The sequence below is a fragment of the Natator depressus genome, chromosome 9 (assembly GCF_965152275.1).
Source record: "Natator depressus isolate rNatDep1 chromosome 9, rNatDep2.hap1, whole genome shotgun sequence".
Taxonomy (NCBI): Eukaryota; Metazoa; Chordata; order Testudines; family Cheloniidae; genus Natator; species Natator depressus.
In genome coordinates, this window is record NC_134242.1 from 1,078,871 (window position 1) to 1,103,150 (window position 24,280).

At 53.7% G+C, this 24,280-nt stretch overlaps 1 protein-coding gene across 2 annotated transcripts in view; it reads left to right on the plus strand.

Moving 5' to 3' along the window:
* The window catches only part of XXYLT1 (xyloside xylosyltransferase 1), a 100,525-nt gene that overhangs the window by 39,714 nt on the left and 36,531 nt on the right, over positions 1-24,280 (plus strand). For both annotated transcript variants that reach the window (XM_074963318.1, XM_074963317.1), the window contains exon 3: positions 21,433-21,565. In XM_074963318.1, coding sequence (XP_074819419.1) covers positions 21,433-21,565 — 133 coding nt within the window. The remainder of the gene's footprint in view (positions 1-21,432; positions 21,566-24,280) is intronic.

Below are 24,280 nucleotides of genomic sequence, written 5' to 3' on the forward strand. Positions count from 1 at the left end.
GGAGCCCTCCTGGGGAGTGCTGTGAGCAGGCACCAGCTTGACCTTCGTGCCCTCCTTCCCCACGCCTGTGGCCCCCCAGCACTCCCTAGCCACATAGGGAGGGGGTGTCCCAGCGTTCCCTGTGGCGTCTGGGGTTCTGTGCTAAGCAGCATCCAGTGCTTTACCTCCCACCCCTGCGCTGGAGGCTGGGACAGACGTGTCTGAGGACCAGAAAGGGTGAACCGGTCAATGATTGCTGGGCACCAGTGTTCCCTCTGATTTTTTTATGTCCATGTGCGGAATGAATTTTATGATGTGCACCCATATGGAGGTGACGTGTGACACATCACCTTCATATGGGGGCACATCACAAAATTCATGTGGTGGGGTTGGAGCTGAGGGGTTCGGCATGTGGGAGGGGGCTCAGGGCTGGGCAGAGGGTTGGGGTGCAGGAGGGTGAGAGCTCTGCCTGGGGTGAAGGGTTTAGGGTGGGGCTGGGATGCAGGAGGGGGCTCAGGGCTGGGGCAGAGGGTTGGGGGGTGGGGCCAGGGATGAGGGGTTTGGGGATGCAGGTTGTCCCGGGACTGCAGCGGGGAGAGAGGCCCCCCCACAGCCCTCTCACCGCAGCAGCTCAGGGCTGGGGGAGAGGTGCCTCACCCCGTCGGCGAGGCCGGCGGGGTTGAGCTAGGCCGAGGGAGGGGCTCCTCTCCCCACTGCAGCAGGTCCATGCTGCAGGAGAGGCATCTCTCCCCGCCACAGGCCTGAGCCCCTGCACGGGGCTTAACAGGCAGCTGCGTGGCCGCGTGGCTTAGAGCGAACTCATCTGGGGGCCCGAGGAGGGACAAGTTGGCGAGCGCTGGGTAGGGCAGACTGGCCAGCTGGCATCACCCCTGCACTGTCCCTGGCTGCAGGGGAGCTGGAAGCAGCCTGCTGCTCGGGTTCCAGTGACGCCCACAGAGCACAGGCCTGGGCACAGGAGTGGTGGGTGAGGGTCGGAGGGCGTGGGCCCTTCTCTCGCCTTTGTCCTGCCATCTGGTGGCAGTAACGGGCAGGTCTGGGTGTCTCAGTGATCGCTCCGGCTGGTGGAACCGGACACGTGTGTGCACAGACGCACACACACATACATCCAGCCCAGTGCCGGAGGAGGCTGTAGAGACGGGTGGACCAGGGAGAGTCGTTGCTCCCAATCCCTGTGGGAGATGTGGCTGGCATCAGGGGCCCTGATGTGCTGGGACATCCAGTAAGCGTCACCCCAGCTCTGAATGGGGTTAAAATAACTGTGTGTTTGCCCTTGGGGAGCCACAGCCCCTCTCAGCCAGGGCTAAAATGCTGGGAGAAACCAGGACTTGGAACGCGGGACTTGGGTGGGAGACGCTTATAATTAAGGCTTGAAAAATGTACCAGTCACTGGTGAGCCCAGGCCTCACCCTGCTAGCCAGGGGGACGAGCACGCGGGCACCCCCCTGGGTCTGTCACGTGGAGTCCTGACTGAGACGGGGCCCCATTGTACAGGGTGCTGCACAGCCCTGGGCCGGGCAAACAGGCCTTGCTGCAGGGCCAGGGGAGGGGAAGCGTGGCTTTGCACTGCCCCAGAAAAGCCCAGGAAACTTGTGTGACACAGAGGGCAGCTTGCCTCCCACTTCCCTCTTGCTCTGGGAGGAGGGGAGGCGCCTGCTGCCCGAGGACTGGCCTAGCCAGGGAGGGTGCCCTGCATTGCCTGGCCAATGCCTAGGCACAAGCAAAGGGGAGGGTGCAGCATTGTCCCACGGTGGCTGGGTCCTGGGCATGAAGCAGGTCCGGCCCTGGGCCAGGACAAGTGCTCCCATTTGACCAGGTAAGAGGCTGGGGCAGCACCTGTGGGCTATGAAGGACCAGGTGGATTCTGATTGCGAACGAGCTGGTGACTCAGAGCAGCCTGAGAGTCAGGGAAAGAGGCAGGGGAGAGCTGCCAGCATCAGAAGGCAGGTCCTGGAGGCAGGTGAGCAGTAAGGGGGGTTTGCCGGGTGACTTCTCCAAGCCAGAGAGCCAGGGCTGGGGGGCTGAGGACAGGAGGAGCAGCCGAGCTGCTCTCTATTTAAGCCAGAGCCAAAACCCAAGGGCGCCGTGTCTCATATGCCGGCATCCGAGATCAGTGCCCAGGTGCTGTAACCAGCGGTTGGCCACTATCGAGGGGGGCTGGATGTTGTAAACTGCCCTCCGGATGTCGAGTTGGACACTTCCAGCACGAGTTACTCCTGCAGCACTGCCCCATGGTCACAGCTGGGGCAGGAAACCAGGCCCAGGCGGTGCCTAGCTGGGGCAGCTGCGGAGGACTCAGAGCAGCTTGTTGAGGCTGGTCCAGGATCTACAGTCAGGGAGGCGGGGAGGCAGATGCAGCCATGGACTCCTGAATTTATGTAGTGTGGTCAGACGCGCTCTCCCACCGACGCTTCCCCTCGGTAAGGCTGTCGTCGGCTGCTCCCTGGAGGCCGTGCATGGTAGAGGGTCAGTAGTACGGCTCCCCCGGGCGTGTGGGCTGCCACAGCAAAGGGGTGTTGAGAGCTCAGCCGCGGTGTCTCATCCCAGCCGGCAGCAGGGGGATTCCTGCCCTGAGAACCGGCAAAACTCAGTTGTGCCGTGTTTTGTTTCCTGTCTGAAAACAGGGCGTCAGTCAGGCAGAGCTGAAATTGGGGTCATCTGTCCCAGCTCTCCCGGCAGGTTTGCCAGTAACGGTGTCTCATCAAAGGCCTGGCGGAGCAGTGTGCACTGGCCAGGTTCTGCTCCCTGTCAACAAGCTGAGGGTGTCGCTACGCGCCCGGCCCACAGAGCACCGTTCAGGCCGAGCGAACACCAGGGCCGATACGGACGTAGTTCAAGTGTTCGTCGTAAGTGGAGAGGCTGAAGGGAAGGGGGCAGCGGAGGAGTTTGCCTGATGGAGTTTCCACCCCAGAGGAACTGTGAGAGGACCGGGGGAGCAAGGGCCCGGGGGAGTGGCAGGGGTGGCCTCCTGGCAGACAGGCTGTGGTGGTTCCCACTGGGAAGAGCCTGGTTGTGCTCCCGCTGGATGGGCTGGGTGACTGCCTAGCAGAGGGACAGAAGAGGACCTCCAAGGAGCCTAGGTGTGGCAAAAGGCATCTGTGTGGGGTATGTGGGGCGCCGAGGGATGGGATTTTAATGACTAATTGCAGTGGGGTGATAAATGGGCTACGTGTTGGGACTTAGGTTTTGGATAGTTTGCTCAGTGGTTTTGAAAGGAGATGTACAATCATATCAAAAGCTCCTGGTGGAGAGTCCTTGGGTTTTCTGAGGGGGAAACTGAGGCAGGCGCCCATGTCATGCTGTGGCCTTCCCCAAGAGGGTCGGGTTTTCAGGCAATGCTGAGCACTCAGGCTCCTCTTAAGTGAGGCACCCAAGTCACTCATCAGCTCTGTCGTGCCGTCTGTCTGTGCCAGGTGTGCCCTGCATGCCCAACCGGCAGAGCCCTGGCCAGCTGGTGCCCCACGGGTCGGAGCTGGATGTCAATTTGGAGAGCAGACCCGCTCAGTGTGACCTCACGCACCGTACACACGAGGGCACACCGCATGGAGGCTGCCATTTTGGATGGCCTAAGGCATGCGAGTGCGGAATTGCATGCCTTGCTAACCCTGTCACACCAGGCCACTGCTCCTCCGGGCTGTTGCTCCCAGTCTCGCCCTGTGACAGTCCCGTGGCCTGCTCTGAGCTGCTCACTGCCTGTCGCTGGGAAATGACAAAACCATGTGGAAGCTGCAGTGCAAGTGCAGAAGCAGCCAGGTGCAGGGGCTGTTGATGGTTGGTCACCAGTGGCTGGCACGCATCCTAACTGGTTAATTAGCTGATGGGCTGGAATCGCTTTGCAGGAGCTGCTGTTCTGCTGTGTCAGAGGCATGATGGGGTTGTGGCCTCTGCTTACTGACATCATTAGCCAGGAGAGTGAGTTCTGCCTCTGGGGAACATCCTTCCACTCCTCTGGCCATCTCTTCTGCGGCAGGTATTTCCCGGGCAGTCTGACAGATGCCTCTGTCTGGGTCAAGAGCATGCTGGGGCTTCTGCTCATTGGACGGGGGGGGGGCTGGTTTTCTTCAGTTGACTTCAAAACTTCCTGCAGGTAAAGAGAGGAAACCAGCATCTCCCGCCTGGGTGCAGGGCTGCGGGTGGGGAGCTGCCTTAGCTGCAGCCCCTAGCAATGAGAGGGAGATTGGGAGCACTGTGCAGGGAGTGCCCACGGTGCAGCTGCTGGGATCAGGTCACTCTGGAATTGCCTAGGCAAGCCCATGTCTCGCCCCCTGGCGCACGCTGCAAGTCCTGTCCCCTTCCAGGGGTGAGGGTGCAGTGGCACATGCCCAGCAGTGTACCCCTGGCTAATCCAAGTCTGGGGTGGAGCTCAGGTCCCATTGCAGACGTCCTTCCCCGCCAGTCTCGTGTGGCCAGCGCCTGTTCTGAGCGTGGGACGGAGGGACAGATGGATAGGCAAACACCGTTCGTGTCTGGGTGTCACTGTAGCAGAACAAGAGAGCTGAGCGGTGTATGGGTGAGGGCACTGTGGGAGTAGGCACCAGTGAGAGAAGATGGATGTTGTGCCATCGTGCGCGGCTGGATGAGTGGCTGAAAGGGCGGGTTGCAAGAAACCCCCAAGGGCCAAATTGTGAGAGGCTGAGAGCAAGCCGGGCCTTGGCCCCGTGCACAACTCGCATGAGAGTTTGTAGCAGTGGGGAGTGTGGGTGCATCTCCTTCAGTGTGCCCCAGAGACCTGCTGGTCCGTGTGGGGAGGGGGCATTGCATCCCCTGCCGCACCTGACAGCCGAAAGGAGGGACAACTTCCCTGCAAGCCCGGCTGCTTAGGAAGACTTGTAGCTCACCATGTATCATCCCCAGGGGTCTGCACAGCCCCCTGCTCTGGCCAGTGGCAGAGGGCCCCAACGTGACCCTAAGGATGGAGCTGGCCTGCTTGGCGTAGCCCAAGATGGTGTCACTGTGGGGCTGCCGGGTGCATGCTGGGGGGAGCTGCGTTTCACACCAGGCCTGGGAGTGGAGCGTCTCAGGACCGTAATGGGCTTTTCCAGGGGTCTCCTTCTCCAGGCGAGTGCAGCTCAGCTGTGCCACCTGGGCTTTAGCAGGGCTCAGGTGGCCACGGGACGCAGCCATTGGGGCTGGAGCGGGACACTTCCGTGCGTGTTTGGGGCTTACAGCTGCCTTGCGAAAGGATCGTTTTCAAAAGGCACATGTGTTGGGGGGGATGCCAGGAGTGTGCAGTTCCCTGACCATGGCGCAGTGTTCTGAGTTCTCAGGCCAGCTGTCCCATGGTGTGCCCTTCACGCTGGCTGCAGAGCTTGTGAACTGTGTCACGTTTGCTCTTGCTCATGCTGCAGCCTCTGACAGCAGCCTCCCGGCTTCCTCTTGGCGTGGCTCTGACGTAGTCAGGGCTCTGCTCCGTGGGAGGCAGGATTTGTCCTGGGGGCAGAGGGAGAGACTTTATCTGTCAAGAAAACAGGACCCTAACAGGGGAACACACAACAAAACAGGAAACTGCTCACGGCCCTCAGAAAAGCCCAGGGGAAAACTGCCAGGAACAGCCGAGAACATGGGGGTTCGAAAAACAAAGGAAGCCATGAACAAAGGAGCGGAGCATGTTTGTATAAATAACCTGCATATCCATATGAGGTTTACCACAGGTCTGGGCATCTGAGGAGCTTCTCTGCTGACTTGTGTCACCTTGTGCCTGTGCCCTGCTGCCCGCTGCCATTGGCATCCCCTGTGCCCGGCAAACTGTGCTGGGCCCTTTAAGAGTCCCCTGGCACAGTACAGATGTCTTCTCTCCCCCATCCACTGCCTGCCCAGGCCCCTTCCCACATCTCCCTTCGGGCATCGGAGTGCTAATTTGGTCGCTTAGGTGATGCTTTTTCCTGGGTATCCATGGGCGTTGCTGGAGCCGGGCTTCACACCCTGCTGGCTGACCCAGTTGCCTGAGCCAGTGAAATACACTTTATGCATGTCTGTGCGCGTGCATGCGTGTGCCTGCATATGCACAAGTGTGCACGTGGTGTGTGTACGCACAGGCATGTGTTCAATACACATTAAAGTCCCAGACCAGCCTTGCTGCAGTGCGTAGTGCACTGTGGAGCACAGGGTGTTCGGAGGCTGGGGCACGATCTGGGAGGTCGTGCTGAGCTGACTTCCCTGGGGGATGGGAGTGCTCAGCACCTCTTGAGATCATGCCCTGACCTGGAAGGAGTGACTGTTACGGGTGCACAGCCGGGTGCCAGCCGGATCTCCCAGGCAGTGCAGAAGGGGGCTCTAGGCCGGCCCATGCCCACAGAGACAGGCCACAGGTGGGGTGGGGCTTAGCCAAAGCATGTGCCCGTTCAGTTCTGGGGTGTGGTGGAGATAAGGGGCCGTTCTCCAAGTTCAAATCCAGGTGGGAGATGGTGCAAGGCCGAGAGGATGGGCTGTGGCACGTAGAGCTGCCCGGGGCCCGTCTAGTGAACAGCGCTGGCTCTGGGCTGGAGGTTCACACTCAGCACGTGGGAACCTGCTGCTCTCCCCGTCATGAGAGTCATTTCCAGGTAGCAAAAATCATCAAAGGAGTCAAGATTCAAACGTGAAACAATGGAGCAGTGAGCGTGCAGCCCGGTGCGTGTCTCTGCCGCACGTGCTGGCTGCCTGGCCTTCAGGCCGGCCTGCGCACTCGTGTCTCTTGGCTCAGGGGCAGCGGCCACGTCACCTCATCGCTCGCTTGGCTGGCTGCAGGCGCTCCCCCCCGTGTGCTGGCACAGAGGCAGCTCCCAGCCCAAGTTAAAGGGCTTTGTTTCATCGGGTTGTTCGACACCAGTTCCTAAAACACACACGTGCACGCACGTGAGGGAGGCTTGCTGGCAGCCTGCATGCAGCCCGTAGGTGGTGCTCTCTTGCCTCCCGTGTGTGACTTGGCAGCTCCCCCCCACCCCCCAGAGCTTTACACCCTGTCCGTACAGATGCCAGGCAGTCAGCTCAGACAAGAAGCCACCCGCTGTCAGTCCCGTGGCTGTAGTCCTCACGCATCTCCGCGGGAGGTTGCTGCCTCTCCCTCGCAGTCCCCAGGAATGCAGGGCATGCCTCTGCGAAGCTGGACACAGCTGTTCACGGCATTGCTCAGTGCGGGTTATAACGCCCACCCGCCTGGTCAATACGTGGCTTTGGCTGCTTGCCCCGGGACCCAGCGCTTTCCACACTCTCCGGAGGCAGGAAACGGGCTGGTGCTAGAGTCGTGGGGAGGAAAGGGAAGGAAATGAAATCTGGGACTTGTAGGCATTTTTCTCCTTGTCTTAAATTCTCCTCTGAGAGTTTTCCAGCCTGAGCCCACACAGGCCCCAGCACAGCAGAGAGCAAGTTCCCGTGGGTCAGGCAGACACCTCCGCACCCTGCACTAGAGATCCATCCTGGGTGGAGCTGAGCTTGCAGGGAGCTTGTTCCCTCTGTACAGAGGGGGCAGACACGGAGAGGCCGAAGGACGTACTCAGGGTCTCACAGCCACTCCGGGTTGAGCCGGGAAGCAAAGCCAGGAGTCCTGACGGGTAGCCCCCTGCCCCTGCCTGGAGACAGCTGCCCCCAGGGACCAGGGCTGGCAAACAGCTAAGGGCTCTCGTGCTGTGGGGAAGGAGCAGCGCTGTGTCAGGCTGCCATCCTGCTAAAGAGCTGCTGACATCTGGCTCCCGCGGAGATGTCTGGTTTCCGTGGCGAGCACTTCCCGGGCCGTGGGAAATGAGCGTGTGAGCGAGGGGAACGTGCCCCCTCCCCCGTGGTTTCCCTCGCGCAGGCGGAGGGCGCGCTCGCGCCGGCCGTCACTGCCAGGCCGTGCTGAGTGTGAGGATCTAACACAGGGGAGGCCCTCATTCCTTTGGCTGCAGGACGGCCGCAGCTCGGCATGGAGCGCGCCCTTAGCGAGGCAAAACCCTGCGGGCTGCGCGTGACGGGCCGGTCCCAAGAGCCTGTGCCACTGGCTCTGCGCCTTCACGTCGCCCGCGTGGGCTGGAGGCCGCGCTGCATTTACTCTTCACGCCAGCTCGATCGCCCTGCAGCCTGAGTCAGTGTGTAATTGCAGTGTGGACGTACCCTGAGAGAGCACTGGCAGTGGGCCTGGCCCTCGCTTGCTGCTTAAGCCTCACAGCACCCCCGTGAGGAGGGGGGAATCCAGGGCAGGAAAAGGAAGGCCCTGATCCAGCCACAGGTGTGGATCCGTTTGCTGGCCCAGGGCCTGGTGACATGCCCATTGCCAGGCAGAGCCCGTGTCAGAGCGGGGACTAGAGCTCAATAATGCCTGGCCCCTGTCCGGAGTTTAGATCACAGATTAATTTGCACTCTCATGGAAACTCAGCTCTGGCAAAGAAACGAATCATGTGCCTTTGCCACTTCCTCCTCTGCTGTCTGCGTCCCTCGCCGCACATGGTAAAGCCAGGCTCCTGGCCACGGCAGGGTGAGAGCTCTGGGCGGGGAGTGTCTGGGGAGCTCAGTGTAATGCAGCTGGTGCGAGAGGGAAAATGCCATTTTCAAGCCCACGGTATCCCTTGGGCGCACTGAAGAGGGGCCCTGGCCCCCAGGGCCGTTCCTGTGCATTACCCAGAGCGCCTGAGCCATGCTGGCTGCTGCAGCAATTGCAGTACTGACAGGCTGTCACCGGGCCAGGCTCTGCCGGGAGTGGTTTAAAGCCCTTGTTTGCACAGCGGCTGAAAGCCCCAGGATCGAAGGGAACGGATGGCAAAATATAGTTACCGGTTCAGTGGCAAAGTTAAAAAAACCTTGTCTTCCGAGACACATCCTCACAGTTCCACACACGACCGCGCCAACTGGTGCCCTGCGCGGGGGGTGAGATTGGGCCTCGGAGCTGGAACCACCTGGTTCCTCCACCCGCCCTTGGGAGAAAGGGGAAACTATCTGTAAAGGGACCAAGTGCCCCAGTAGATCATAACAATTCCAGCCCGGCACACTGCCGTTACCAGGGAGCGCACAAGCCATGCTCGGAGCCGTTAATCCAGCTGGGCAGACGGCAGCTGGCAGAGCAGTGGTTATTTTCTCCCGTGCTCATTTTCTGCCTAAGTGCGAGATGCTTTTGTAATGTTTTTACTCTCTCCATGTCTCACTTGAGGGTGGCTGTTCTCTGGAGGTGTGTCAGCCAGCGCGGCCTGCAGACCAGTGCAGAGAGGCGAGAGGAAATTGGAGTTCCTCTCTGAGCTCAGCTTCCTTCTGGGGCACAATTAATTGCAGTTTGTTTTCTAGAATTACAGATGAGAGCTGTCAGGTGGCATGGCTGGTGGCTGGTTTAATTGAAACCCAATGAGCTGTCTCAAGGCTGCTGTGCGCTAGAGTCGATAGCTTTGGAAACCTCGCCCGCTTCCCAGAGCCGTCCCTTCTGGGCGTACCAGATCCCTTCCCCCATTCCTGCTCCTTGGAAGCACATGGCAGATGGAAGTTTCAGTCCCCTCCTCCTGGCTCCCCCATTCTGAAGCCAGGCTGCTCCTTGGGGTGCTTCTCCACGGAAGAGGTTACAGCCGCCTCCACCCTGCTCCCGGGGAGACCGCTCTGCCTCCTTGGCTGCGGGTTTGCAGGGGCCAAAGTTGGGTCTGGTGCAAATTGTGCGCTTTCCACAGAAACAGGTCAAAATTTCCCATCTTCGCTCCGGTGCTGCAGGAGCCCAGGGGCCCAATTTCTCCTGGAGACAGTTTGGCGATTTTGGTTAAATGTCTTGTAGTTAAAGCAGGGAACTGGGGCTCAGGAGCTCTGGGTTCAGTTCCCAGCTCTGCCGGACTCCCTGGATGACCTTGGGGAAAGCACTTCATATCCCCATCTGTAACAGGGCTAATGACACCTCCGTCCCCTGGCGCTTGTGAGGCAAGTTCATGAACAGTTAAAGTTCTCGGAGCATCTCAGATGGATGTTACCATAGGAGGAAGAAGTAGCTGCATTAAAGCACGGCAACATATGTCTGTCACTGTCCTCTGCTGTGTGGAATTACCCACTCATCTATGTGTCATATAGTGCCTATATAGCAAACCGCTAGTGGAGATTCCCTTTTGGCACAAGTTACTGAGCACTGACCTGTGACGGGCCCTCCTTGCAGTTGCCTGGCTGCAGCTGAGCCGAAGTTGGATTCTTAACAAACGTTCTGGTAAATGAAAGAAAGATTCTGCATGTGACTGACAGCTGGAGGCACCTCCCTGCACAGCATGAGAGCTTCCAGAAACAGCCTGTTGTCCCAGCCACGGTCCACGGAGCCTGCACTGCCACGGAAAGCAGCGGTGCGGGTGAGTTTGCACCCTGCGAGCCTGCTGGCTGGTCACGCTATCGATTTCACAGCACGCCCTTTCCTGCCAAACGGTTCCCTTCGCCTGGGGTTGGATTATCGCATTTATCTGGTTTGCCCTAAATCCCAAATGGGGCACACCTCTCTAATCCCCGCTCCCTTATTCCTGTGTGTAGCCCAGGGGCTGTTCTGGTCGGGGTCAGTGAACGCACGGTGCTGGTCTGCACAAGTGACTTCCAGGATCCGTCTTCAGGTCCCTGTGAGTGATGGGGCTAGCCTGCCCAGTTTTATCTATGTCCACGTCTGCGTTCATGGGACGTGTGGGTACAGGGATTTGGTTTGGCCCTCTGTAGCGGTACTGAGCAGCTGTGAAATCCTAGTTTAGCTCTAGGGTTCGAGAAGGCACCCTGGAAAGACCCAGGGGCGTTCAGGCCTGTGTCTCACGTTCCCAGTTCAGAGAGCCTGCTCCTATGTCACTCCGCTTGCATCGTGCTAACGCTTCCTAAAGTTAGCCGGAAAGTGAGGGGATCTGCTTTAGTACACACATTACTGCACACTGGTTTGAAATCTTTGCAAAGAGAGGATTATGATGGTGGCAAGTACTAGCCAGGCCGTGGGATTGTTTGCTGCAGTCTGAAGTGAGTACATCTCTCCCCTTTAGATAGTGTTGGATGAGCACATCTCCAGCTAACAAAATGAAATACTGTGCAGGTTGGCGCTCAGACAGTATTTCACCTTGATTTACAGTTGAGCTTCGACACTTCAGCGACTAGACTGCAAGTCTCTTGTCTGATGTCATGGTTTATTCTTTAATTTTTCTTTTTCTTTTCCACTGGGGATAGTACATTGGATAGGCCAGGTGCTGAGTGCCCTGGATTAGTGCAGGGTTTTGCAAAGAATTCAGTGCTGCTGTAAAGCCATGTGTTCCGGAGACATATAAATAGAAAGTGCTGGATGCATTTGAAATGGAAAAGCCACATACTTGATCTATATGTTTCTAGCCCCTCCAGTCTGCGTCGTCTCTCCTATTCCCTGCAGTATGCTTTTAGATCTGAAAACGGAGGGCTTTCCACCCATCCTCAGCATAATGGTAACTGCGGATGGTGTGACCCGTGTGCAGAGCGGCCAGAGAGCGCATGGCGATGTAAGAAGGATGAAAATGGAACGTGAAGAACTGCTGAGTCCAGATAGTTCATGTTATTGTTAGTGTTGTTTGCACACGAATGGTGCCAGTTCATCTGAGGATCCCCAAGCACGTAAAAGTCCATAATTAACCCTCACAGCACCCTGGGCTGTAGATCTCGGCCCCGTCCTCCAGGCAATGAAGTGGGTTGGTGGTGGAGCTCACGCCCCGTCCTGGTACCGTGTCCTCTACACAGCCAGCTCTCGTGCCCGGTGAGGGAAGTAGTATCAGGCTGAGGGAGGAAGGCAGGGCACTGCTTGTCAAGCAGCCAGTAAGGCAAGCCCCAAGCTTTATCCACAGATGCTGGGGTTAGCAGTGGATGCAGAGTGCCTGGCCTGAGGTCTGTGGTGCCGTTTGTGCAGCGTGCTCGGTGTGACGCTTGGGGCTCCATGGCGCCACATGCTGCCGGTTGTGAAAGCAGAATAGCGATGGGCATCTGCTTCTGAGCCAAGAACTACTCTGGTGCTAAGCGCCAGAGACAAGACCCTGGTTGACACCAGCTCCGCCCTCTGCAGGAGCAGAACTCAGCCGCGGCTTGCCCTCCACAGGCTTTCGCTGCAGACTGAAATGGGTTTCCTGTAAATTGGATGAGAGCTGCCTTCCCTTTGGCTCATCTGGCTCCCATCCTTTGTAGTGTCACATGGGGCTGCCAGGGATCTGCTCCCCTCTCCTAACTCATTGCAGCTCTCCCCAGAGGGTCTCACACCTCTCCTCTGCATACCGTGTGCCACAGGGTAACTGGGGCTTGTGGATAGACGAGCCCAGCTCCCCTGTGCAGAGCAGCTGAGTCTCATCCAGCCAATTACAGGGGCTGGACTGCTGCTGGGCCTGGAAAGGGCTGCTAGTGGGCAGGATGGGGGGTGACTGACTGGGACAGGTGGTGCTGCTGGAGGGAAAGCTGCAGGGGAGTGGAGCTGACTCCTCGGGCGGGTCCCCTGGAGCAAGGAGCCAGGTGCTGGAGAGACAGCCCTGAGGCTGCTGCCCCAGAGTGGGGGCAGAGCTGGTCAGAACTGGGAAGCTGCTAGTGGCCCCCGAGAGGGATGGAGCAGAAACCGAGACCTGAGTTCAAAGTCTGCTTTTCTTTTCCTGTTAAGAAGATAAACGGAGACGGGGCGTGGCAGTAAGTATTTTGGAGCTGGGGGAGAAACCGACGCTGTCCCATGGTGCATGTCATGTGCTGTGCCAGCCTGCTGACAGTGTGCTGGCACAGGGACTGGCTGGCGCATTCTGGGCTTGGGACTAGCCCTCGCGCTGTGTCCGAGGAGAACGGAGGCTGGGTTCACTGAGTGGCCCAACACGTGTACTTATGTAACTCACAAAACTCTTTCCAGACCTCAGTTACTGTCACAGAAGGCCCGGGGCGAGGCCAGCAGGACTGATCGCTCGCTCGCACGTGCTCAGGGGCTGTGTTGAATGGGGGCCCAGAGGAGTCGCCGACAGCGGCAGCTGGCACCTGCAGAGGGACCTGACACGCTGCGTGGCTACACGCATCGCAGTTAGCAGGGTTTTGCAGCCAGTGTTTGGAGTAAGCAGCCATTGCCAGTCACTGGATGGGCTTTACATTTTACCCAGCACACTGCAGTCGGTACAGAGAGAGTGGAATTAGCAATCTGCCACGAGTGGGTATTCATGAGTTCTTAAAATCACCCGGTGGGGAGGGGGGTGGCACTTGGACCAGATTCATTTATTTCAGTTTTTTAAACTCATTTTTAGACATTTGAGAACAAACAGGTGAATTCTCCCCTCTCTGTTTGGGAGCTGTTGGGTCAGCGGAGTTGCTGTGGGTTAGCTAATGCAGCAGCAGTGACGAGCCCTGCTCCCGTTTGCTTACACATACTGGCGCCCAGGGTTGCTAGTAACAGCACACTTGGCCTGATGGCCATTGACTAATTGATCCCACAGTCCCCTGTGGGGTAGGCGCTGGCTTGTGTGTGCTGCTCCCATTGTATAGACAGGGCAACAGATACAAGAGGGGGTCACTTGCTGAGTCTGTGTTCTGAGGGGAGCTGCAGAATGATCTCTCACCTCTGTGCAGCCAGTGGCCTGTGCTCCCCAATGCCATGCTGGAGTCTCCACATTTATTTGACAGATAAAATTTGCAGCATTTTAAAATACTGTGCACAGAATTTTTAATTTTTTTGGTGCAGAATGCCCTCAGGAATAAAGACTAGGAGTGAGCACAGGACTGGGAGCCAGGAACACCTGCATCCTAATCCTGGCTGTGCCACTGTCTGTCTGTGTGACCTTGTCACTCACCTGGTGTGAATCCATTTCCCACTCTGTAGAGGGGAGACTAGTGCCCACTGATGTTCACACCCACCTGCTTCCCAGGGGGAATGTGGTGATTATTAACTATTGCTTGTTCAAAGCACTTGTGTTGTGCTCATCATCATAGACTCTGTGATGGAGCCTCCCGTGCTTGCTAAGTGTCGTTAGATCAGTGATGGTAGAGCCGGCGGTTGCTGAAAAAGGTATTTGGATTCTAAAAGGCCATGTGGTCGCTGTGTAACGGCACTGGTACATAAAAATGCAGGTACTGAAACAAGTTGACAAAGTTCTTTTAATCCACTTAGTGGGGACCCCTCAGCATTCCAGCCAATTTGTTGCTGGCTTTGAGAGTGAAATGTATAAATAGTGGTGATGTTACAGGACAGAGCAGCCACTGAAAAGTGTTTGATGTAGCTACAGACAACTGACTGCACTGTCGTGGGATGTGGATCCATGCAGGCTCCGCTGGTATGAAAGGTGGGTGCTGTTTGGCCGGGGGCAGGGGAAATGCTGTCTTTCTGCCCTTGCTGCATTGCTCTTCAGCCCTCTGAAATGTAAATGCAGTGAATGAAATCCACATGGAACAAGCACTCTGGAAAAGGGTTTGTCCCCATCGGCCCTGAATGGTGCCAGTCCTGTTGTACAATGAACTGTTCTATAAACATAGGGTAGGGTAATGTGGCAGTCTCCCCTCCCATCCCCTCTTGTCAGAGTCCACCTTACCTGGCTGGGCTGCCAGTGCCCTTCCGCCTCGGTGGTGTGTGAAGGAGCTAGGTGTCTCGGGATCGGGAATGGGCCAGGGAGCCTTTCACCTCCCTCTTGGCAGCTTGGAACGAGCCCGGCGTGATCCTCTGGCTGCTTGGTGCGCGGGGGCTGACATGTTGGATCTCAGACCTGTTCCAAGTGAACAGGGCCCCACGATGGTCACTGACTGGCTGTGTCAGCAGAGGATGAGGGCAAGGCCTGGGCAGACCATGGAGACTGAGCTGTGTCTGGCACGTGAGGGCAGGGGCAGGCATGTGGCTGAACTAGGTGAAGATGCTTGTCCCTGCACCTTCTCTGTAGTTAAGTGGAGGCCTCTGGCACTCAGCACTGTCAGCCCATCGCTTTTACCCTGGTAAAGTCACTGCGCAGATCGGCCTCAGTGAGTCGTCAGGTGTGAGCGGCTTGGTGCATGGTGCTTAGAACAGTATTGGAGTGTTTCTTCTGGAGAAGCAAATCGTACAGTGAGCCTTGAGCTGGGCACTCGGCGCAGGTCTGCCCTGCAAGTGACCCTCATTTCTCACTGCGTCTCTGATTTCTAGAGCACGTTGGCTCATCCTGCAGCCAAAGAGCACTCTCCAGCTGCCAGCCCTGCGAAATCAAGCAGCTCCCGTGCAGCCGAGTCAGTGCTGTGACCTGGGAGCTCGCTACCCACACTCATGGAAAGCTAGTGGGTTGCACCGGGGATGCTGAGGACGTAATTTGACCCATAGAACCTGACTTGCGTAATGATCCAGCCTAAGGTGGAACAGCCCCACGGTAGCACTCCGAGTCTGCAGGGCTGGCAGCTGGAGCACTCTGTGCTTGGGGGATGAGCTGATGCGCTCTAGGACTCAGTGAGGCTGTGTACCCACTACTGCTTAGGTTGGCATAAGTTATGTCGCTCGGGGGTGTGAATACCCCACCCCCCCAGCAACCTGAGTTACACCAACCTGAGCACTGGTGTGGACGGCGCAGTGTTGGCAGGAGAGCTTCTCCTGTCAACGGAGCTACCGCCGCTGGTTGGGGGTGGATGAATTACATCGACGGAGAGCTCTGTCCCGTTGGCTTAGCACGTCTGCACCAGCAGCGCTGCCGTAAGCTCTGTCCTGTAGCCGTAGCCTGAGACACAGTGAACGCGCAGGTGATGCTCTTTCTACAGACTCACTTCCCAAGACAGCTCCATGCTTAAAAGTATCCATGGAGACTCAATAAATCTACAGCTCAGTATTGCCTTTACTTCTCCTGGTGGCTAATGACAGACCAAACTAGAGCAGGGAGAGGTTTAGACAGCAGCGAGAGCTAAATGATGATTAGAAATCAATTTACACAAGTGGAAGAGACATTAGAATCTGGCCCAGAGAATCTAGAATTGTAACTAGCCTAAACGGTGGCTCTGTTAGTGGTTTATTAGAGGGGTCCATTGGCACATTCAGAATGCCTGTCCAAAGCATGAAGGCCCAGACCTGGAAGGTCTTTAAACTTCTAACTTCCATTGCCCAGATACCTTTGAGGAATCGGCCCTAAGTTATTAGTATTTAAGTTTCCTGAATTTGATGGAGCTGTTCTCAGGTTACACCAAAGTAAGTGAGATCAGAATCTGGCCCACTGAGCTGTGTGGCCCAGATCCTAGATTCATAGATTCCAAGGCTGGACGGGACTGTCGTGATCATCTCGTCTGACCTCCTGTACAGCACAGGCCATTTAACTGCTCCACAATAATTCCCAGAGCAGAGCTTTTAGAAAAACATCCCATCTTGATTTAAAAATTGTCAGTCATGGAGAATCCACCACGACCCTTGGTAAATTGTTCAAGTGGTTAATTAATCTCACTGTTGAAAATATTCGCCTTATTTCCAGTCTGAATTTGTCTAGCTTCACCTTCCAGCCATTGGATCCTGTTAGATCTGTCTCTGCTAGACTGAAGAGTCCATTATTAAATCTTTGGTCCCCATGCAGGTACTCATAGACTGTGATCAAGTCGCCCCTTAACCTTCTCTTTGTTAAACTAAATAGATGGAGGTCCTTGAGTCTGTCACTGTAAGGCTGGTTTTTTAATCCTTTAGTCATTCTCGTGGCTCTTCTCTCCAATTTATCAACATCCCTCTTGAATTGTGGGACCCAGAACTGGACACGGGATTCAAGTACCAGTAACACCAATGCAAATATAGAGGTAAAATAACCTGTCAGCTCCTACTCGATAGTCCCCTGTTTATCCATCCCAGAGCATGTTGTTGTTGTTGATCACATTAGGTTGTTGTTCATCACGCCGGGCGCTCATGTTCATCTGATTGTCCATCATGCCTCCCAAATCTTTTTCAGAGTCCCTGCTTCCCAGGTAGAGACCCCCCCAATCCTGTAAGAAAGCAGTTCTTTGTTCCTAGATGGATACATTTACACTTAGCTTTATTACAACACACACTATTTGCTTGCGCCCAGTTTACCAAATGATCCAGATTGCTCTGAATCAGTGACATGTCCTCTTCGCTATTTATCACTCCCCCAGTTGTTGTGTCGTCTGCAAATGTTATCAGTTATGATTTTCTATTTTCTTCCAGGTCATTGATAAAAATGTTAAATAGCATAGGACTAAAAACCAATCCCAGGGTGAAACAGACCCACTCAATGACAATTCCCCGTTTACAGTTATATTTTGAGACCTATCAATTAGCCAGTTTTTAAACCATTTAATCTGTACAATGTTGATTTTATGTATTGTTCTAGCTTTTTAATCAAATAATTGTGTGGTGCCAGTCCAGTGCCTTACAGAAGCCTGTAAATATATTATGTATGTATATTAAATATATCATTTTTAGATGACAAATCTGAGGAACTGTCCCAGACTGAGGTGTCATTAGAGGAGGTTTTGGAACAAATTGATAAACTAAACAGTAATAAGTCACCAGGACCAGATGGTATTCACCCAAGAGTTCCAAAGGAACTCAAATGTGAAATTGCAAGACTACTAACTGTCGTCTGTAACCTACCATTCAAATCAGCTTCTGTACCAAATGACTGGAGGATAGCTAATGTGACGCCAATTTTAAAAATGGGATCCAGAGGTGATCCCGGCAATTAGAGACCAGTAAGCCCGACTTCAGTACCGGGCAAACTGGTTCAAACTATCGTAAAGAGCAGAATTGTCAGACACATAGATGAACATAATTTGTTGGGGAAGAGTCAATGTGCTTTTGAAATCATGCCTTACCAATCTACTAGAATTCTTTGAGGGGGTCAACAAGCATGTGGACAAGGGGGATCCAGTGACTATAGTGTACTTAGATTTTCAGAAAGCCTTTGACAAGGTCCCTCACCAAAGGCTCTAAAGCAAAATAAGCTGTCATGGGATAAGAGGAAAGGTTCTCTCATGGATTGGTAACTGGTTAAAAGATAGGAAATGAAGGGTAGGAATAAATAGTCAGTTTTCAGAATAGAGAGCAGTAAATAGTGGTGTCCCCCAGGGGTCTGTACTGGGCCCAGTCCTATTTAATATATTCATAAACAGGGGTAAACAGTGAGGTGCCAAAATTTGCAGACTGCAAAGAGCTACAAAAGGATCTCTCAAAACTGGGTGACTGGGCAACAAAATGGCAGATGAAATTCAGTGTTGATAAATGCAAAGAAATGTACACTGGAAAACATAATCCCAACCATACATATAAAATGATGGGGTCTAAATTAGCTGTTACCACTCAAGAAAGAGATCTGGAGTCGTCGTGGATAGTTCTCTGAAAACATCCACTCAATGGGCAGTGGCAGTCAAAAAAGCAAACAAAATTATTGGGAATCATTAAGAAAGGGATAGAAAATAAGATAGAAAATATCATGTTGCCTCTAGATAAATCCATGGTACACCCACACCTTGAATACTGCATGCAGATGTGGTCGCCCCATCTCAAAAAGATATATTGGAATTGGAAAAGATTCAGAAAAGGACAACAGAAATGATTAGGGGTATGGAATGGCTGCCGTATGAGGAGAGATTAATTAGACTGGGACTTTTAAGCTTGGAAAAGAGCTGATTAATGGGGGATATGATCGAGGTCTATAAAATCATGACTGGCATGGAGAAAGTAAATAGGGAAGTGTTGTTTACTCCTTCCCATAACACATGAACTAGGAGTTGCCAAATGAAATTAACAGGCAGCAGGTTTGAAACAAACAGAAGGCAGTATTTCTTCACACACCGCACAGTCCACCTGTGGAACTCTTTGCTAGAGGATGTTGTGAAGGCCAAGACCATAAAAGGGTTTAATACAGAACTAGATAAATTCATGGAGGATAGCTCCATCAATGGCTTTTAGTCAGAATGGGCAGGGATGGTGTCCCTAACCTCTGTTTGTCAGAAGCTGGAATGGGTGACAGGGCATGGATCACTTGATGATTCCCTATTCTGTTCATTCCCTCTGGGGCACCTGGCATTGGCCATTGTCGGTAGACAGGATACTGGGCTAGATGGACCTTTGGTCTGACCCAGTAGGGTCATTCTTAATTTCTTATGTAAACACTATTACTTTTATCAACCAAACTTGTAATCTCATCAAAAATATATAAACTTAATTTGACAGGATCTGTTTTTCATAAACCCATGTTGATTTGCATTACTTACATTACCTTACTTTAATTATTAATCGAATCCCACATCAGCCACTCCATTATCTTACCTGGGGTTGATATCATGCTGACGGAGTTATAATTACACAGGTCATCCTGATTACACTTTTAAAATATTGGCACAACATTAGCTTTCTTCCAGTCTTCTGGAAATTCCCCAGTCCTCCAAGACTTATTGAAAATCAGCATTAACAGTCCAGCGAGCTTCTCAGCCAGCTCTTTTAAAGCTTTTGGATGCAAATTATCCTGACTTGCTGATTTTAAAATGTCTGACTTTAATAGCATCTATTTAATATCCAGATACATTGGTGGAATGGAAAGAGTGTTATCATCACCATACAATGAGATTGCCTAAATCTGTTTTTTTCCCTAAATACAGAATAGAAATATTTATGGAATGCTTCTGCCTTTTCTGCATTACTGTTGATAATTCTTCTATTTCCATCTAGTAACGAACCAATACCATTGTCAGGATTCTTTTTGTTCCTGGTATGTTTTTAAAAACACTTTGTTATTGTCCTTAACTCTGCTGGCCATAGACTTCTTATGTTCCTTTGCTTCCCTTATCAATTTTCTACAGTTCCTAAATTCTGATATATATTCATGACTATCAACTTCCCCATTCTTCGATTTGTTGTGGTGTATGTGTGTAAACACATATTATTTTTTATAGGTGCCTTCACTTATCCTCTAACCCAGGTGGTTTTTTTAAACTGGTACAGCCTTCTTCCTCGATTGTGGTTTTTTGGGCAGCTAGTAAGGTGTTCTTAAACAATTCCCAGTTATCATTCAGATTTTTCTGATTAAATTGTTCCTCCCAGCTGATTTGTCTCATATTCGTTTTCAGCTTTGTGAAATTGGTCCCATTAAAACACAAGTATATATAACTGGTCTGGAATTCATTGTTCTTGGACATTATAAATGTGATCCAATCATGGTGTCTTATACCTGAGTTACCATTAACTTTTAGTTCTGTGATCTGTTAGGACAAAGCCTAATAAAGAATTCCCCCATGTTGAGTTAGGAAATTGTCATCTATAATGTTTAGAAATTCCAAGGATGTTTTAGTACTGGCAACATGAGACCTGCAATGTATGCCGCTCAAATTGAAGTTCCCCTTGATCACTCAGCTTTTCTTCCTAAACATTACAGATAGGTGCATAAAGAGCCTGTCATCCTGTTCTCTAGTGTGATTTGGGGTCTGTAGCAGACACCAGCTAATACCCCATCTTGTGCTTGATCCATTGGACATTGATCCATAAGCATTCAAGAGCATTGTCTTCTGAGTTATCAGTGACCCAGACACAGCTGATACCATTTTTGACACAGAGTGCCCCTCCCCTCCCCCTCCCTTTTGCCTGCTCAGTCCTTCCTCAGTAGGTGATAACCACTGATTGTAACAGCGCAGTCATTGGCATCACCCCACCCAGTGTCAGCAATGCCAGCTAGGTGGCATTTACGCTCACAATGAGTAAGGCTCAGATTTTGTCAGGGATAATAATAACTAATAACTGCGGCAGTGTCCAAGGAGCTGCCAGGGTCGTCCTCCTTCCCAGAGGCGGTGAAGAGCCGCTGGGGTCCCCCTGCCCCATGGCCGGGGAGCAGCTGGGGTCCCCCTGCTCCACAGCAGCTGCAGGGAGGTGTGGGTGTCCCCCTGCTGCCACGGCTGGCAGGGAGCTGCGTGGATCGTCCTGTCCTCTGCAGAGGCTGGGAGCTGCGGGGTACCCTCCTGCCCTTGGTGGCTGGGAGCTGCGGGGTACCCTCCTGCCTGTGGCAGCTGGGAGCTTGGGGACCTCTGCTGCCCTTGGTGGCTGTGAGCTGCGGGGTACCCTCCTGCCCTTGGTGGCTGGGAGCTGCAGGGTACCCTCCTGCCTCAGGCGGGGCAGGGGGGTACCTCACAGCTCCCTGCCGCTGCAGGAGGCAGCGGGACCCTGCAGCTCCCAGCTGCCGAGGCTGAAGTCACGGAGGTCTTTGGAAGTCACGGAGTCCGTGACTTCGGCTACTTCCGTGTCAAAATTGTAGCCTTAACGATGAGCAATTCCGATTCCTCTTGGCAGTTACCCAGGCTCCTCGCACTGGTGTGTTGGCAGTTTAAAAATTTCTTCTTTTCACAGCCTTTGGTTCCTTCATTAATTTTGTCGTCTTCATCTCAATTTTGTGTTGACTGAAGGTTCGTGTTTTCCCTGTTTTTACCCTCCTCTGATGCTGATAGTTTAACCCCCTCCTTACTGCTGTGGCTAGCCTGTCCCCGAGGAGATTGGTCCCCCATCTATTGAGGTGGAGTAAATCAGCGTAGCCCCATTGACATCCCCATGGATTTACAGCTGCGTGAGTTTGTCACCTTGTGTTGCTGATTTTTCTTCTCTCTCTCTTCCAGAGGTAGAACGGATAATCCAGCTGGACTTGGACCTGAAGTACGAGACCAACATCCGAGAGCTGTTTGAGGAGTTTGACCATTTCCTGCAAGGAGCCGTCATCGGGATAGCCAGAGAGATGCAGCCTGTCTACAGGTATGCTAATGTGTGTGGCACTCAGCAGAGGTGGCGAGACAGCAGCTGGCGTTCCTGTGCTTTGCTCACATGGAGACTTACTCTGCAGAGCAAAGTACAGAGATCCCATGAGTCCTGCTTACTGGGGCTGTGTATTGGGGATATTCAGAGTCTGGTGTCTGTGTGAAGAGAAACATACAGGACGCTGTTCTTTGCCTAAGTCATTAACTCCATGTGTCACTTTGGACAGAGAGGCCAAAACTTGCAAAGCTGAGTTCCTGAAGTCTGTACATAGGCTCCCTGGACGTGGCCTGGCTCCCGGCCATGCTGCTCCCAGAGGAGTCGCTGTGACTTGTGGGTGCTAAGGCCGCTTCTCTTTAGGTGCCTACGGCTGGATTTAGGAGCCTAACTCTGGGCGTCTCCATCCAAAACCTTGGCTACAAAGATTCAGTTCTGTCAGTCAGAGCAGCAGCGGTTTCCCTGCCAAGGTGGGTGCCAGGTGTGACAGCTGCATGTGTGTTTTGCTAGTCTGACCACTGAGCCGAACCAAGTTCTAATCACAGGCTCTGTGCAGTGCGGCCATCCTCCTGGCCTCTCTGCTCACCTCGGGGGCTGCGTGCATGGCATCGTGGTGATGCTAGGTGTAAATGGGTCTCACCCTCCACTTCCTGCACCGATTTCAGACCACATTCCGTGCTAAAAAGTGACCCCGGCCAGGGAATCCCTGACCCCAAACACGGTGAGCACCTCCATATTAGGGGCCACTCTTGGCTCCTTGCACTTGATCGGTTCTTTCGTTCCACTGCAGGCACAGAACAAAAGGGAGGAAAGCGAGGCTTTGAACTGCCTGAAGGGTCCTGCCGGAGTGCTGAGTGTACGGGCTGGGAATATATTGACTTGCATGTTGTGTAGATGTGGGTTTCCCACATGTGCTGGAGGCTACTGCTCTTGCTGGTGCTGATTTCAGTTGCAGTCGATGATTTTTGTACTGAAAAATGTCCTTTGCTCTAAGACATATTTGTACGAATGCTGGAGACTACACACTGATAAAACTCTCAATAATCCTGCTTTGCAAGCTCGACCCAGGTGGAGAATTCAGGAGTTCAAGCCACAGCCTGCTCCAACAGAGCCAAAAATGTTTCCAGTCACAGTCACAAGGCCTGGCAGGGGCAAGCGAACGGCATTTCCAGTGTCTTTGTGTTGGTTTCTCTCCACTGTTGCCGGGTGAAAGAGTCACATAACCAATGGGGAGCCTGGCTGGGTAGCTAGTGACTCCGAGGAGCCCCTGACTGACCCTACACCCCATGTAGAAATCGACAAAGGAAAATAGGGAGAGAAACCGTTTTCCCTTCTCTCTATCCCTGACACAGCATCTGGGATCACTAGAGCTAGAGACATTCACACGGCTTCAGACCACAGTATGATCTTTTTAAATATGTGTAACCGCTTCTGAGAGTGCTGGGATTTCTTTAAGGAAACGTGACTGCTTCCTGTGAGAGTCACTGGCCTGGGACTTGGCCTGGTTGCTAAAACACGATAATCCTCTTGAAGTGTTTTTCTGTGAGATTAGGGTCCATCTCCAAGCTGTGCCTTGGTTTCACATTGGGAGTCCTCTTGCAACATGAGCTCAGTGGGATCATGGATCTGGATTCACACGCTAATGAACTCCTCACAAAGTAATTGTCCGACCTGGGTGTCTCTTGGCACTGTTGAGTCGCTTGTGCTCAGCAGGAAGCCCAGACTGAGCCAGTGCAGAGTGAGGTCCCGTTTCCTTTTCAGAGACAGAAATGTGGGTCAGGTTTCAGGCCATCAGCGAGGTGTAGGAAATGGATGTTTTCGCTTCCTTGACTGGGCCAGGCTTGTGGATAACGAGGGGCCAGGGTTTTCCAGGGCTGTCGCCCTTCACTGCAAATCCCAGCAGCTGGGAAGTAGAGTTAACAGAGCTCTGGCGTCCCCCGTCACAGCCAGAGCTGAGTGTGCACCCACTAGGCCCAGAGATTCACGGAGCTCCCCCTTGGCACCTCAGTAAGTAGCCTCGTTTTCAGCAGAGCCCGGTGTGTTGGGAGCTGAGCCATTCCATCAGCTTGGTCTCGCGTGATCAGGGTGACGTGGCCCCGGAGCCTCAAGCGAGCTCCAAGCTGCACAGCATCCATGGTGATGCACGACCATCCAATGCAACGGGAACCTGATTCATTGTTTTAAAGGAGTTGAAGGTATGTCAGGGTCTTTCCCTGTCCCTGCTGCCACGCCCACCCACCACTCCCCCTCCTGCCAGGTTCATGGGGGTTACAAACTCTTATATAAAACCAAACCCCGCCCATGCTGCTGTGCGAAAGAGCCACAGAGACTGGGAGCCTGGCTGGCTGGCTGCTCGGGGACACAGCGGCACCGCTGTGCACAAGGGCCTGTCCTGGGCACAGAGTAACCGAACTGCCAGCCCAAGGGATGTGTCTCTGCCTCTCTCACCTCTAGTGACCATACACGAGGCCTGTAACGGTGTCAGGGAAGAAATGCTTCAGACAGTGGCTTTGAGTTTGACGATGCCCCACAACTTCACCCCAGCTTTGGGGACAGACGAGCCTAAAACACAAACCATAAAGACGGTGGTGTGAGGGCAATGCCAGGCTCCTTCGTGTGCAGAGAGAAAGTTGTTATTGAAGAGAGGTGAAGGGGAGTGATCTGAGTGCAGACCAGGGAGCTGGAGCGAGCTGGCAGACCAGGTGCCAGCTCATGCCA